General features: G+C 36.4%; 1 protein-coding gene across 5 annotated transcripts in view; it reads left to right on the forward strand.

Annotated features, from left to right (window-relative positions):
- The window catches only part of WASHC4 (WASH complex subunit 4), a 37881-nt gene that overhangs the window by 9867 nt on the left and 12059 nt on the right, over nucleotides 1-15955 (forward strand). For all 5 annotated transcript variants that reach the window (XM_079305228.1, XM_079305229.1, XM_079305231.1 and 2 more), the window contains exons 7-22: nucleotides 596-678; nucleotides 1661-1703; nucleotides 2000-2103; nucleotides 2744-2864; nucleotides 4318-4441; nucleotides 4538-4665; nucleotides 5244-5404; nucleotides 7032-7158; nucleotides 8487-8612; nucleotides 9893-10000; nucleotides 11263-11409; nucleotides 11516-11595; nucleotides 12433-12538; nucleotides 13260-13376; nucleotides 14229-14397; nucleotides 14533-14687. In XM_079305228.1, coding sequence (XP_079161354.1) covers nucleotides 596-678; nucleotides 1661-1703; nucleotides 2000-2103; nucleotides 2744-2864; nucleotides 4318-4441; nucleotides 4538-4665; nucleotides 5244-5404; nucleotides 7032-7158; nucleotides 8487-8612; nucleotides 9893-10000; nucleotides 11263-11409; nucleotides 11516-11595; nucleotides 12433-12538; nucleotides 13260-13376; nucleotides 14229-14397; nucleotides 14533-14687 — 1899 coding nt within the window. The remainder of the gene's footprint in view (nucleotides 1-595; nucleotides 679-1660; nucleotides 1704-1999; nucleotides 2104-2743; nucleotides 2865-4317; nucleotides 4442-4537; nucleotides 4666-5243; nucleotides 5405-7031; nucleotides 7159-8486; nucleotides 8613-9892; nucleotides 10001-11262; nucleotides 11410-11515; nucleotides 11596-12432; nucleotides 12539-13259; nucleotides 13377-14228; nucleotides 14398-14532; nucleotides 14688-15955) is intronic.

A 15955-nucleotide genomic window follows, 5' to 3' on the forward strand; every position in this document is an offset into this window, starting at 1 on the left:
AAATCCATTATAGAAATTAAGGTTCTTCTTTACACGGTCAGAGTTGACCTGTTCTTACTCATTTTGTGTTACCTCACCGAGCCTCATTTCTGTCTTCATCAGGCAAACTTTTCAAAGACATTGACTTTCTTTGTTTGAAAGCAGTATTCTGTGGCTTATCACTCTTACAGGAGGTACAGGCTTCTGTGGTAAATTCTAATTTGAATTTGGCTATTACCAGCATCCAGAGTGTGACTCTTGAATCTAGTGGGGAAAAAACACAGCCTCTGCTACCAAGAATATTGTCCCTGAATGTATTGGGCTCTGTTGTCAAGTCACTTCTTGCTGTCTTTGATAGCTTGAACCAATACTATAAATTGTCAGAGTTGTACTGAAAGCCTGTGTTTGGTAGTTTCTTAGCTTAATCCCAGATCCTTTTTCAGGGCTCTTAATAGGATGTTTTCCATCCTGCTGCAGATCTGTCCACTTACTTGGGTTGAGGATATATTTGGAGCTTCAGCTGCATATTCTGTAGTTCAGTGTTTTTGCTGTAATGACAATTTGTGTATGAGGAGGATCTATCCATTTATATGCCTTTTGTTTTCTTGTATTTCAGGAGCTGTCTTGCTTTGTTAGCCGATGTTACGAAGTGGTGGTGAATGTAGTGCATCAGCTGGCTGTTCTGTATACCAGCAACAAGTAACTATTCCCTAAAATGCTGTATTGTTACTATGCAGAGTTTAATGTATAAAATATGAATGTTATATTTAAAGCATGGTCATTTTTGAAATATTGTTGTCTAGAGATATAGTGCTTTGCTAAGCGAGTTTGGGCTTCGCAGACAGTTATGGAAGTGGTTTTGTTTTATTTTCAGAAAAAATAGTGCTTGTATATAATGAGATGCAAGGATGTTATTGTTTGTCATTTTTAGTCTTTATGTTTGAGAAATATTGCTAATTTTTCATCCTTGCTCTGAGAGGCTCCTCCTGTTGCTTGATGCATAAGTTAAAAATCAGATCACTTCTACAGTATATTTTGGAAATGTAAATCTTGGCATATATTCTTTATGGAACAGCCATGGTTTTAACACCTGAAGTTTAGCTTAGTAAGGGCTGTTTGGTTTAGCTCCTTTGAAAACTGTGAGGAAAGTTCAGTTCTGAATAGGACTGTTGGAGTTAGCTTTGAATACCTCTGCAGGACTCACAGTTACTTCCCCATCCCCCAGTAGCATAGCATCATTCTTCTCAGTTTTATTTGTTGCTTTTATTTTTGGCTTATACCACAGCACAGCACAAGGCAGACTTCTTATGTGATGCTGAATGTGTATCTTGGACATGGCTTGGTTAAATACAAAGTGATTTTATTGTCTGGGTGTGTCAAGGCTATTTGCATAAACAAATTGGGAATTGCTGACACACCTGTGCAGTGAATACATTTGGTGGTTTCAACCAGTTATATGCTGTATCTTTAGAAATATAATATTAAATTTGATCAGAGCATACAGATTTCATGTAGCATATACTTTTTAATCAGGTTTTGATGTTTTTGTTTCCTGAAATTACTATGTTGATGAAGAAAAAAATGTACCCCAGGAAACAGAGAACACACCATGGTACAGAACTGATAAATATGCTCTGTTCTGTGGTTTAAAAAGGCATTAAAATACTGGTTTTATTTACAGGAATGCACCTAAAATTATAGAGACATCTGGAGTTCATTTTCAGGTGGGAATGATTTGAATATCTTTTGCTTGTGTTAATATATATATAGGTCTTGATGATTAATCCTGAGAAAAACAGCATGAAAGTGACTTTTGAGTACAGCTTTCAATTTAAAGGTTTTCTTTTATTAATCAGCTTTTTATGACATTTATGTGGGAATTCTTGTTGTGTCCATGTCTGTCATATTCTAAATTTCTTAGGAACAAAAGGAGCTGAAATTTTATGTGCCACATATGACTACACTAAACTTTGTAATAACTGCAGTCCTTTTCTTAATTTTTTTTTTCCTTCACAAACAGGCAATGTATGAGCATCTAGGAGAGCTGCTCACAATCTTGATCACTCTGGATGAGATAATTGACAATCATGCCACACTGAAAGATCACTGGACCATGTACAAGAGGTGTGTCTCTGGTGTGAAAAATACTCCCACAACCTAAAAGATAAAAATATATGCATCTCTATATGTTCCAAGAAAGTTAGTGTGGTAACATAGATTTTGGTAATCTCTCCAGCAATTTTGATGAAGAGCAGGGCTAGGCTCCCACAGTGTCCTAAGGGCACCAGTAAATATTTTGTGTGAGTATGAATGTTGCATTTTCAGTGCAGGGTAAGCATCTTGGCAAACAATGTAATAATTGGTGAAGTTTAAAGAATATTCAATAAAAATTTAGTTGTGTAAAGAGCTGAGCATATCCCTGTCCATACTGATCATGGGAATGGGTGGGCAGCTTTAAAAGGGCATAGTACCTTAAGTAAAAGCTGAAGAGTCAACAATTATAAAGGTAGCTGAAGTAGTAAAATATTAACTAAGTCCTTGAAAACACAAATAAATGGAATAAATTGTTAATACAGACCTCGTGTGTTTTTGTGGATTGTTTGTTTGTTTTTTGGTTTTGTTGGTGGTTTTTTTTACTTTTGGGGTTGCTGCTAGGGGCAAGGGGGGAATCAAAATCTCTTATCAAAATAGTGCAGGATATGACAAATCTGTGACTGTGTCTTAAGTGTGCTGTATATATGTGTTCCACACTTATCCCTTACAGACTGCTAAAATCTGTCCATCACAACCCTTCTAAGTTTGGGATTCAAGAAGATAAACTAAAGCCATTTGAAAAACTGCTGTTAAAACTGGAATGCCAGTTACTTGATGGAATGATATTTCAGGTAATGAACTTAATATTCCCCAGTATGATAGAGGAAACTTACAGGAAAGCACCATTCTTTTCAGAATGACTGGTTTGTTTGTTTGTATTTTGTTTTTGTTCTGGTTACAGTGATTTGTGAATTTGGCTCTTGCATCTGTGCCTGGGAGAAAAAAGGCTCTGTTGTAAGATCCTTTCTTGCTCTTGAGCTGTGCCAAGCTTTGAATGGTAGCAGTAAATGCTGACTGTTTTGCTGAACTAGAGAAACACACACAGGTTGGCATTAGGACTGTGTATTATCAGAATTCTGCTTTTACCCACATAATAGGGAGCAGGTTTACATAGCATTGGTCTTTTTAGCTGCAAATTAATTAATTTCCTCAGTAATGTTTAGAATATGTTGAGTGTGACCTGTCATTCCTGCATACGAGACAGGTTGCTCTCATTAGAGAGCACTGTGGTGGGACATAGCTCTGAAACTTGCAGGGGCACAGATCAATGAGAAGGATTTTATTACATTTTCAGTTCAATTAAATGTGTTCATACAAGAAGCCATCTCTTTAGAAAAGTGCACTTTACAGACATTGAAATGGGATGTTGTGGCATACTAGGCAGAAGATAATGTTGTTGAACCTGGTCAAAGCAAGCAGGGTCAGTTGTTCAGGTCTTGCTATAACATCTTGAATGACATTAGGGAAAAAGGGCTTGTTCTGTAAAAGCCTTCAAAAGGGAAATTGTAGGTAAATAATTAAGCACAGTTTGGCTCATTCTTTCAAAGGACATTTCTACCAGCTATCCATTTTTCATGTTACATTTCCCTGATGTTGTATAAGTACAAAGACTTCATTGTAGGTTTGAGAGATCAGTAGGATTCAGCTGGAATTCATTCAGGCAGTTTCCCCTCCTGTCCTGCAAATGCCTCTTCCCAACAAAAATTTGTTAAAAATATTAAATGATGTTCTAATAAATACTTTTCTAATCTCTTGGGAAAGTATTAAATGCATCTCTATTTTTTGACTCTCGTGGGGTTTTGGGAGCTTTTTGAAACTGCAAGGAGTAGTGTGTAATTTTATGCTGCAAGGTCATGAGCCACATCCTACAAGTGACTTGTGTGTTAATCTTGCTTAAGGTACAATTAGTAACATTATAATGTGGTAGTACAAATATGCATCTAGTCTCTTAGCACTAGCTCATCAAATAGCTTCTTTTAAAATGCTCCTTAAAGGAAATGGAAAAATAAATAAAATGGGGGTTTGAATGTCAAGTGTAAGAGTGTTTTAGTATTTTCTGGTTTTATACTTAAAAATGTAAGCATAGTTAAGAATCTGTATGTTGTAGAAGGTTAAGGCTTATTTTAGGTTAGTCCTAAATCAGTGTGCTTTTCCAGTATTCTCTTGAAAACCTGTACTCTTTCAAGGTCCAAAACACATGGCATTATCTTGTTGTGTTGATATTTTTCCTTTTTTTAAACTCAGGCCTGTATAGAGCAGCAATTTGATTCTTTAAATGGTGGAGTGTCAGTGTCAAAGAACAGCACATTTGCTGAAGAATTTGCTCATACTCTTCGTACGGCTTTCGCAAACGTCGAAACCAAACTTGGTAATGCAAGCTCAAGCTTTTCCTGCCAGCTTCACTGTTTCTAAAGTTGTTTATATTGTCGTGTGGGAGTAAAATTCACAAAGTTATCTTTTTCAGGTGAACCTTCAGAAATTGACCAGAGAGATAAATACGTGGGCATCTGTGGCCTCTTTGTGCTGCATTTTCAGATTTTTCGGACTGTAGACAAGAAATTTTATAAGTCACTGTTGGATGTCTGTAAAAAGGTGAATGCTTTATTCTTTTGTCTTTTAGTAATGAAGACAATTTCCTGAGTTGCATAGCGTAGCACAGACTTGGGAAAAGAAAGAACACAAAAGAGTCTGAAAACAGAGTTAAGAATTTTCTACTTTTTGTAATTCCCCCTGCCATTTTCTTTTAAAGGTAGTCTAAAATTTGTGCATTCACATAGCAAGGTAAAACAAACTTGCCATTTCTGTTAAAATATTTTTTCTCAAGATTAATATGGCATTGAAGACAAAAAACTGTTTAAATTATGAATATCTGGTGCTGAATAAATGCAGTGGGTTTTGACCATGGTTATAAACATTTGTTTTGGAAGACTTCTAAGTGCAAAGTTCATTGGGACATTTTCATATTGGATGGCATGAAGAAATAAGTTCTCTAATATTATTTAGAATCACTGAGAGTGGTTATACTTTTGGCCATGATGCCCTTAGTGAACATCTAGGGAAACTTTGTTAACATCAATTTAAAACTCTGTTACACAGAAATAAACTGAACTGTGTTAATTGTGCTTATTGCTACTTGGTATTATTTCCTCCTCCTGTTTTTTTCTTCCCAGGTTCCAGCCATTACATTAACAGCTAACATTATCTGGTTTGCTGACAACTTTCTGATTCAGAAGATTCCAGCTGCTGCCAAACTACTGGACAAGAAAAGTATTCATACAGTTAAGACACAAAGGGAGAACTTTCTACAGCAGAGGGCACAGAACCTTACCAAGTATGCTTGCTAAATACTGCCTCATGATGCTATTTGGCAGCTAGCTTTTAAGCACGTGGGCTTTTCCATTCAGTGTAGTAGCATGTTGTGTGGTGTCTCTCAGTGGTGTTAAGTCACTTGTTCCACTTCACTGCAGCAGAGTGTGTGTGTGTGTGTTAGCATTGCTGCAAAAATTTTGGTCAAAACTAAGCTGCTTTTCATGTCACGCTTTCAGAAAAATATATATTATTACTCTAAAATAACACTGTTCCTGGCAGTTTTTAATATTTGTTTCAGTTACTTCTGTTTTCATATTTTCAAATTCCCTTTTGTTTTTTTTAAACTAGTGTCTAGTAACCTGGGCTGCTTTGTTTTCTATTAGGGCTCTCTGCTTTCTTTGTGTTTATAGAGGTAAGTTGCTAGTAGGCTTATAGTGGAGCTTTCATCTGCTTGGTGATGATACTTTCTTTGCAAGCATTTCTTTCTTTGTGACTGTTTTTATTGCTTGCTTAATGGTCTTTGAAATTATCTGTATTTGAAGAAAGCCTGTCTTGTTTTGTGTTCTGCATATAGTGTGCAGCTCACTTCTTTCTCTTCTAAAATATACCTAAAGATGAGATGGAATATTTTTAGCTGTTAGTCTTAAGAACATAGGAAGATAACATAGGAAGATAACAGGGCTAAGGTTTATATGTTTCAGAACAAAACAAGAAAGTGGCAACTGGGGTCTGTGGAATGGTGGTAAAAACTTAGATTTTGCACATTGTCTTCCAACCCGATAAGTAAGCTGACAAAACTGGGGAGGTGGGAAGGGGAAAAAGCAGCTCTGATTCCCTGACAGATTATTTTCCCTTCTGCCCTGTTTCGTTTTCAATACATTTCTTCCTGGCCCTGATTCTTTCCTGGGCTTTAATTCCTAGGTAGTGTGTAATTGCACTGCTGCTTTGCTTCTAGTCTTGGGCAGTGGTACAAATCTTAATATTAAGAAAAAGTTCAGAAAAACATCCTGGTATTCACATACATTTATTTTTAAAAGTGTAATTTTTGGTAACAGGATCAATGCCCTAAATACTTTCCTGCTACAACTGTTGGAAGAAGCTGTATTACAGTGTCACAATTTTCTATTTAACTCTACTTAACCATTTAATTGCAACTAGTGCAATTCAAACAGATAAACTTCTGTGGAATTATGTTACTTAAGACCTGTCCAGTCTGGCATTGATGTATTGACAAGTTATTTTGTATGTGTGTGTAAGCAACAGAAATTCAAACTGGGATGAAAAAAGTAGCACCAGTGTTGGACTTTTCTGTCTAGTGTTTAAAAACACTTCCTAAGAGTTTTATATAACGTTTTAGTTTAAGGAAGCATAGTTATGCACTACTAAGAGGACCATGTGTTCTCTTGAAAAGTAGATGATTTTTGACTCATTGTACAGATATAATTAACAGACTAACTAGTCCTTACCTGTAGAGAATGAAAGTGTAAATGAGTTTAAGGTTCTGATACTTTTGGGAAGGTGAGTTATTCTTTTGGGGACTGAAGGTTTAAAATATTTCCCTTGCAAGATTTAAAGTTTTGGAAAGAAATAAGAAAATCTTCATAATCTTCTTATTTGAAGTGAGCAACATTCTCTCTATCTTTCCCCAGAGATATGCAGTCATATTATGTTTTTGTGAGCTCATGGATGACAAAAATGGAATCTATCTTGTCCAAGGAGCAACGTGCAGCCAAATTTTCTGAAGATCTTTCTAACCGCTGCAATGTCTTCATCCAGGTGTGCAGTCTTTGAATATGGTGATGCACCAAACTGATGTTTTAATTGAACATTAGAAGTTGTGGAACATTGAAAGAAGTCACAGGAGTTCTGTGATCATTAGTGTGTTGTTTCACAGTTTTGGAATTCTTATAAAGCTTTTAATGCCCAGTACTTGTCCAAGAAAATCTGTAAAAGGTCTTTTAATAAAGAATGTGGGGAAAGGGAATCTAAATGTTCAGTGGCTGGAATTTTTGATTTTTCTCTTGACACAGGAAATCAAGAAAGTTTTATCTTCTCTGTGGTAAAGGCTTTAAGTTTCTTTCCTTTTGAGTCATGAAGTACTTACAGAGTAACTGAACCAGTGTCTGTTTAGTTTTATTTAGGACAGTACATACTCTCAGTATAGGTTTTGTGTTGCTTCATTCTGCTTTGCCTAGTGATGGTACTTTGCAAAAATCTTACTGAGACAGCTGGTTTTCTTTTGGGCTACTAGCAGCATGTAGTGTAGTATTAATGTAAGATTCATCTTATTTTTGAGTTTATTATTTGCTGATTTTTATAAGTATCTAGCTACCTGACAGAAGTTTGATGAGAATAGGTGTGTGAGAGAAGCATGATCCTGAATCTTCTTTAGCCAAAGATAGGCATGTTCTAGGATCTGTGTTTTTTACATTTGAATTAGTTACAGTGGACTTAAAAATTTGCTCCATACTGAATTGAGTTTCCTCTACCACTTGCTGTCTTTTCCTAGTCTCTTTTTTTTCCTTTTTTTATTGTTACTACTTTTTCTTTGAAGTAAGTTTAATAATTGCTTGTCATGTTGTATATAATCAACATTGTATTTAAAAGCTTATCATATTCTGATGTAGAAAAGATTGATATCTTTATTGTGGGATGGACATCTGTATTTAGAAAATGTAAAACTGTGTAAATACTGACAGTGTATTTGTTGCACAGAATCTGGAAGATTTAGATTATTTTTGTGATGGGATGTTTCCTGGGGAGATGGAATTGTTTGATGGGTTGGTTTACAATAGACTGAAATTATTAGACCTTTGAGGCACTGTGATTATTTAACTCACTAACCCGTGTTTAATTACAATGGCTTTAGAGGAGGTTAATCAGATGATCAAATGAGTCATAGGCAGTTTCATAATGTCTGCTAATAAATTCAGCTTTGGGATTCCAGGTTTGTTTTGTGTAGTGGAGTGGTAGGTTCTCTGTTGTGCAGGGGCAAAGGTTAGCTGTCTGTCATGTATGGAACAAAACAGAGAGCACTTATTTTATTGACGTGTGGAATTATTGGTTACTAATTTTTCTTCCCCTTGTATTTATCTTATTTTTAGGGTTTTCTTTATGCATACAGTCTTAGCACCACCATTAAAACTACAATGAATCTTTACATGACAATGCAAAAACCTATGACCAAAACCTCAGTAAAAGCCTTGTGCAGACTTGTGGAACTTCTGAAGGTAGGTCACTGGATGAAAATTATTTTATTTCATGTAGGAATTACAGAGAACATTGGCCAAACATCCTATATTTAACAAAACAAACAAACAAACAAAAAACAACTGTGATGCGAAGTGCTTTTGCATGCATGGCTTCTTGTTTGAGAATGGTTAGAGAAGACTTGGAAGGCTAGATTGGGTTTATTTGTTTGTTTGTTTTGGGGTTTTTTTCATAGCTTCTAACTGGCTTCCTTAGTTGATGTCATGGAATGGTTGAGGTTGGAGGGGATCTCTGGAGATCATTTGTCCAGACTATCCCTGCTCATGCAGAGACACCTAGAGCCAGTTGTCCAGAACTGTGTCCAGATTACTTTTGCATATCTCCCAAGGGTGGAGACTCCACAACCTTTCTGGGCAGCCAGGCTGTGGCAGTGCTTGGTTGCCCTCACAGTAAGAAAATGTTTCCTGATGTTCAGAGGGAAGCTCCTGTGTTTCTGTTTGTGCTCATTGCCCCTTGTTCTGTTCCTGGGCTCTCTGACAAGAGCCTGGCTCCATCTTCTTTGCACTCTCCCTCCAAGTATTTATGTACAGTGATAAGATTCCCCTCCCAGCCTTTTCTTTTCTGGCTGAACAGCCCCAGCTCTCCCAATCTTTCCTCACATGTGAGATGCTCCAGTCTGTGAATTATCTTCATGGCCCTTGGCTGGACTCTCTTCATGTCTCTCTTGTGCTGAGGAGCCCAGAACTGGACCCAGGTCTCTAGATGTGGCCTCTCCAGTGCTGCATAGGGGGAGAGTCACCTCCCTTGAGCTGCCAGCAAAGTGTTATCCAGAGGAGCCAAAGCTACCATTGGCCTTCTTTGGGACAAGAGCACATTTCTGCCTTGCACTCAACCTGCTGTCCACTAAGACCCCCCAGGTCCTTTCCTTCTAAGCTGCTTTCCAGCTGGGTGATTCCTGGTGTATACAGGTGTTCCTCCCCAGATGCAGCACTTCACATTTCTCTGGGTATTTTTTCCAAAAGGAAGATACTCTTTTTTAGGATAACTTAAGAAAGCAGTGGTGAACAAAACTGGAAAAACTCAAACCAAAAAACAAAGCTTGGATTTGTCCTGAAACTTTTCAATGCTCCTGAATAGTTTGACTTTCTTAGTTTCTAAGGATTAATTGTAGCTGCTATTAACAGCATGTTGCAAAATGGAAAGAGTCTGTATTTGCAGTGTGGGTGAGTCACAGAGCATAAAGCAGATTCTAAAGGCAGCAATTTTGACATGAACTAATGTGTTTTGGGATTGACTTTAGGCAATAGAACATATGTTTTACCGAAGAAGCATGGTTGTAGCAGACTCTGTGACACACATCACTCAGCATCTGCAGTATCAGGCTCTTCACTCTATCTCTGTGGCCAAGGTATGTAATCCAATTTCTAGTAATTAATCTCCCTATTGAAGTATTTTTAAAAATATTAAGTTTAAATTAAAGTATTTTTCATATTTTTTTCAGAATTGGTAGTGTAATGCTCTGTCATAATCCAGAGATACAGAAACTTCCCAGTAATTCCAAGCTTTTTCCTAGAAAACTGTGCAGCATAGATGGTTACCTGTTTTTTCACCAAGAATGGTTCCCTTCTTCCTCTAAACTGCTGCATCTCTTGTCATCTTCTTCTGTTCTTTTTAGATTTTATTTCTAGTGAGTTTTCACAAACTGACCTTTGCTTACCTCTTTTCTGATGCACATTCATAAAGCAGTCTGTTGCAGGTCTAAACAAACAGACTGTTATTTAAATCTTTGTCTTCTTGGCAAAATAGCAGTACATGATGGCTTAGAGGAGCCTGCTGTGGGCATAAATTCTCTGTTTCACTGGGGAATAAAATGACTTCTTTTTTACTTGTCAAACCTGGAATTTCAGAATTCAGGGCAAAGGGGAAAATAAGACTTTAGTATGCCTGTTCTGATGTATTACTGGTTTTATTCTTTCATCACATTCAGTAGCAGAGTTAGGATGTATGCTGTTGTTACTGGTGCAGCTATTAAATTGCCTTTTTATTTGGCTGTAATCTCAATTAATGTATCTGGCATGTCTGTATTTTCTAGAGTAAGCAAAAAATTAGTTTTACTTATTTAAAAAAATATATACATATATATATATATATATATTTATGTAGCAGGAGTAGCATGAACTGAAGAGATTCCAGACGTCAAAGTCACAAAGAAAAACTGTGTATCTTCAGGCACTTGACATATAATAACTTTGATAAACTTTGCAAATTATATCTGTAATTACATTATAATTATTTTAAAATGAATAAAAATAAGCTAAAACTTTTGTATTGAAGGATATTAAAAGGAATGATTGTGCAAACAGTTCTTGATATTTTGGCTACTTATCAGAAAATACTTAAAAAGGCAAATTTGGGTAAATAGAAGGATCCACTTGTATGACTTAACCTATGTTCATGTTAGCTGCACATATTCCAAGAGTATAGACAGCTAATATCACTGAATTGGCAGAGTAAGTGAATCTGCATTCAATTAACTCTGTCCACAAAACAACTTGTTTGCAGAAATACTCAATTTATGACAAGTCCACAGGCTTTGGGAAGAAGTAGTAAGCTATTGCCTTTGGGCTTAGGTAACTTTTCTCTAAATTTCTGTGTCTTTTTGTCATCAAGAAAAGGGTAATTTCTGATAAAAAGTACAGTGAGCAGCGCCTGGATGTCCTCTCTGCTTTGGTGTTGGCTGAGAACACCCTCAATGGGCCAAGTACAAAACAGAGGAGACTGATTGTTTCCCTTGCACTGAGTGTGGGAACACAGATGGTAAGTGCCATGATTGTTCCAGCCCTTCATTTGTTTGGTGGAGTGTCTTATGCAAAAATATCTGCTCATGATCTCATGCTTATTTTTTTTTCCTTCATTTCTACAGAAAACATTTAAAGATGAAGAACTTGTTCCCCTTCAATTAGTTCTGAAAAAACTGGACTTGATTAGTGAACTTACAGAGAGGTAAGCAGTGACAGCAGTACATAGAAGGCAGCAGAGTGCCTTGGGGGAGATGGATTCTCGCTATGTGAATGGCAAAATCTGGTCTCTCCATGTGATTTTTGCATGTTTTGTAGACCAGGAAGAATTCCAGAGTTAGGCTGGAAACTCACTTGTCTTTGGGCAAGTCTTATTTCACCTGATTGTTACTTGTTTAGAAATTCTGTCACTTTCTTGGATGACTTGGTTTTATGATAAGCTGAAGTGTTCCCCTTAACCCAACCCCAAAATTTCTGAGTTAGTACCATTCTGTTTGGGAGATTGGGCTGCTGGTTTACATGTGAACCATGTTTTACTGCTGCTGTAGTTCCAGTGCACACTCAGGTTGCATCATGCTGGCCATTTGTAAGCCAGGTGAATATCTGGGTTTCATGCACTTTTTAGGAGAGATACAAACACCTTTAGTGGTTGACTCATGAGATACAATCTGTCTGCATTTTATCAGGAGACACCTGTTTCTCCTTTGGCTTACCAGAGAAATTTAGAATGTGTTTTTGATCTCTAGGCTACTAATTTCCATGTAGTAAGAAAATAGTTATTTAGGACTTTGCTGTAATGTAAGATATAAGTCTTTGAGAGACTGAGTAAACCTTTTCTCTAAAGCAAGCACCTTTTATTTATAAATAAACTAGTGGGAAAAAAAATAAGTTCTTTAATAAAGACTTTCTTCTAAAGGTCAGTGCATCTGCATTAAAGTAATGGTGTAAAACTTAGGCTTGAAATGCACTTTAGTTTAAACACTCTGTGTTAGAAGAATGGTTTCTTCCAAATCTGTGTCTAACAATTCATCTTTTATTCCAGAGTTCGAGCACAATGCGACTGTTGTTTCTTATACTGGCATCGAGCTGTCTTTCCAATCTATTTAGATGATGTCTATGAAAATGCAGTGGATTCTGCTAGACTACATGTAAGTGATGTTACAACTTACTAACTGCTGTGACAGATTCAGATGAAGAGATGATAAACACTAGGCTGAAGCTCCTAAAGTAAAAGCTTAAAAAGCAGATCGCTGACTACTGTTGAATACTACATTTCTTCTCATACTGGAGGATATAAAAGCAATCTTTGTTCTAAATCTATCTATTAGATTTCTTTAAAAAATAACAGGAGCTATTGTTAACTCTGTGTCTGTCTCTTTGTTCCTCTCTTCATTCTAATTTGAAATGAACACCTGCTAGACTTGTACATTAAAAGCCTTTGTTCTTTGTGGTTACATATTTCTAAAGCAGATATCACTATGTTCAGTGATTCTGTGTTGGATAGTTGTCCTGTAGCTTTTTCCACTCCTCATTTCCTCTCCCCTTGTTGAAGTACTGTGTATTTGCTGCAGATGTGAATCATGCTTTGGCATGATAATCCTGATAAAAATCAAACATCTGTTCCAAGGTTATACAGTACTGAAATTAATAAAGTGCAAGTAATTTCTGATGAAATAGCTAATAATTAGGGTCTTCCAATCAGTAGCAAATAATACCTCAGATTAAGGATAGGACACTTCAATAGGGTTTATGAAATCCATTTTTAATAAAAATGGGAATAGTAGTGATTCTGATTTTAGTTAGCTTTGAGCACTATTTGAGGTGCTGGTGGCATATCTGTCTGTTAATAATATATATCTTTATAATAAGTATATGTTTAGTGCACTACGGGACTGTGTACCTGCTATGATGCATGCAAGACACTTGGAATCATATGAGGTGCTTCTGGAATGCTATGACAAAGAAATCATGGAAGTGCTCAATGAGGTAATTTGTTGTGGTTGGGAATTAAAGCACACCACTGTGCTTGAAATATCTTTAGCTCAGATTAGCATCTTATTGTAGCAAAGCTGATATGATCTGTAAAAATAGCACAGAGAACTTCAGTGTAAAGTTTGAATAAATAAGAAAATGTTTGGATTTTGGTTATTTAAGACTTGTTTTTAGTGCTATCTGTGCTGGCTGGGAACATGAAAATACTGCACTCTAAATTATGTAAGTCAACAAAGCCTCAGTTAACAAATTTGACTGTGCAGACGGAGGAGTGCTTTTTGTCAGATTAGCTTCTGTTTGGACAAATGCCTAAAATAAATGCTACTGTTCTTAGTGTGCCTGCATGGCTTTTAGTAGTGTAGGGTCTGCAAATACAGATGGCCTCTTGACTAAATTATTATCTAAAATTATGAAGGAGGTTTGACAAAGAAAATGCAAATTTGGATTTCCTGAGTCTTAGTTTTTAACTTTTGAATTATGCTTTTTATTTGGCTAGCTCAAGACAAAACATTATATATTATTCAGCAAATCAGACCAATTTTTTTATTGTAAGGCTCTTAGATAGATAGCCCTAAGCTTAGTTCCCCTTAAAATGAAAAGTGAGATACTTGAGTGTAAGTTGTGTAAGTTGTAACTCTTGTGTGGAAGTTTTAGCCACGTAAAAAGTGGCATTAGGTAGGTAAACTTTTGGGTTTTCTGAACTGTGTAGCTTTTTCTACAAAGCATTGTAAATGGATACTGAATGTGACTTTTTTTTTTTTTTGTGGTTTGTTTTTTTGTGTGTTTGTTTGGGGTTTTGGTGGATTTTCCTTTTTTTTTTTTTTTTTTTTTAACTTTCTTGAATAGCACTTGCTGGACAAACTGTGTAAAGAGATTGAAAAGGATCTGCGCTTATCAGTTCACACACACCTGAAGCTGGATGACAGAAACCCCTTCAGAGTTGGCATGAAGGATCTGGCTCACTTCTTCTTTCTGAACCCAATACGTTTTTTCAATCGGTTCATTGACATAAAAGGTGAGGAGTTACACACTTGCTGGGTTCTACTTTCTTCATCTCTTATATTTTGGCTTTGTATATCTTTTCACTTCTTTCCACACTTTCCTAGCTAAATAGGTAGCATTGATTTAGGTCATCCTTTTTTGTTCACAGCTTATGTAACTCATTATTTGGACAAGACCTTCTACAACTTGACGACCGTGGCTCTTCACGACTGGGCCACCTACAGTGAGATGAGAAACTTGGCAACCCAGCGCTATGGGTTAAGTATGACTGAGGCTCACCTTCCCAGCCAGACTCTGGAGCAGGTACAGTGCCCACAGGACAGGAATGGCATTTGAACCATTCCACTGTCATAGGACTGAGTCACTGGAATTAAAGTATCCAAGAGCAGAGAACTGTTTAGAAAAAGTGACCTTTAATTTCTTATTGCATTTCTGGTAATGCAGGATCTTTATCTCCCTTTGGAGATCACACTAAAATCAGTTAATATCCTGTTTGACTTGTATTGTTAATTTTTTTAAACGTAATGAATGAAATGTGCAAAATCAGAGAATGTTTTCTTGAAAATTCAATGTCAGTAATTTGGCAAGCAGTGGATCCAGACAACTGTTACAAGTCTGGAATGACCTTTGAGTGGTGGGTCTTTTTCCCTGGTTTATTGCTAGCTTTTCAGCAGATTCTGCTTAGTGATCATCAAGAGAAACTATTTCACAGACTGGACACGGTGGGCTTAATGAGACACCTGTGAATTAGATTATAGGAGAGTGACTTAGAGCCTCCTAAATTCTGCTAAACATGGTGACATTCAGAGTGAAGTTGTAGTGTCATCAAGTTAATGGTGAAGATACTGTTGCAGGGTATACAGATTGCATAGTTCTGAAGACTTTCCTTCAAGAGTTTTCATGTCTTGGGTATTTTTGGCAGTTTGCTTCATTCTCTCATTTGGGTTAACACATTGGTGAAAGCTCTTAGAAATACACCCACTTTTTTGCTAATGCTCATGATGGCTGTGTCTTCCTAAGTTCAAAGGACATAGATTTGAGAACTTCAGCTGTTTCTTTGGCATAAAAGTGCTGTAGATCAGTTTCTATTTCCAGCTTTGGTTTCCTGTTGGGCATGTTTGATCAGGACATTGTTACAAAGAATTAAACAATTTCACAACATTGGTTTCATTGCATTAATTCTGGTATTCTTCAAAACAAAGACACCCCACACTTCCTAACCCCCCCAGCCTTAAAAGCCAGATGAAATCCCTGCCATAACTGAAAATAAGGTATATAAATTAAGTATCTATAAAATATAGAATATAAAATATTCTATGTTATATAAAATAAAGTATATAAATTAAATATCTTCATCTCTAGGCCCAATGATAATTAAGGAACTACTTAGGAAGAAAAGTGTAAACAATTGTAAAATTTATGTTGTAAATAGCAAACCTCAGTCTTTTATGCAGGTTTGGTTAATAATATTGAAAATTAGCTAGTTGCTTATTTCTCTGTAGGTATCTATAGGTCTGTAGGAATCTCTAAGGCAAGATTCTATATTTTAGAATCTGCAAACAGATAAATCT

Source organism: Erithacus rubecula (assembly GCF_903797595.1).
Source record: "Erithacus rubecula genome assembly, chromosome: 4".
NCBI classification, from domain to species: Eukaryota; Metazoa; Chordata; class Aves; order Passeriformes; family Muscicapidae; genus Erithacus; species Erithacus rubecula.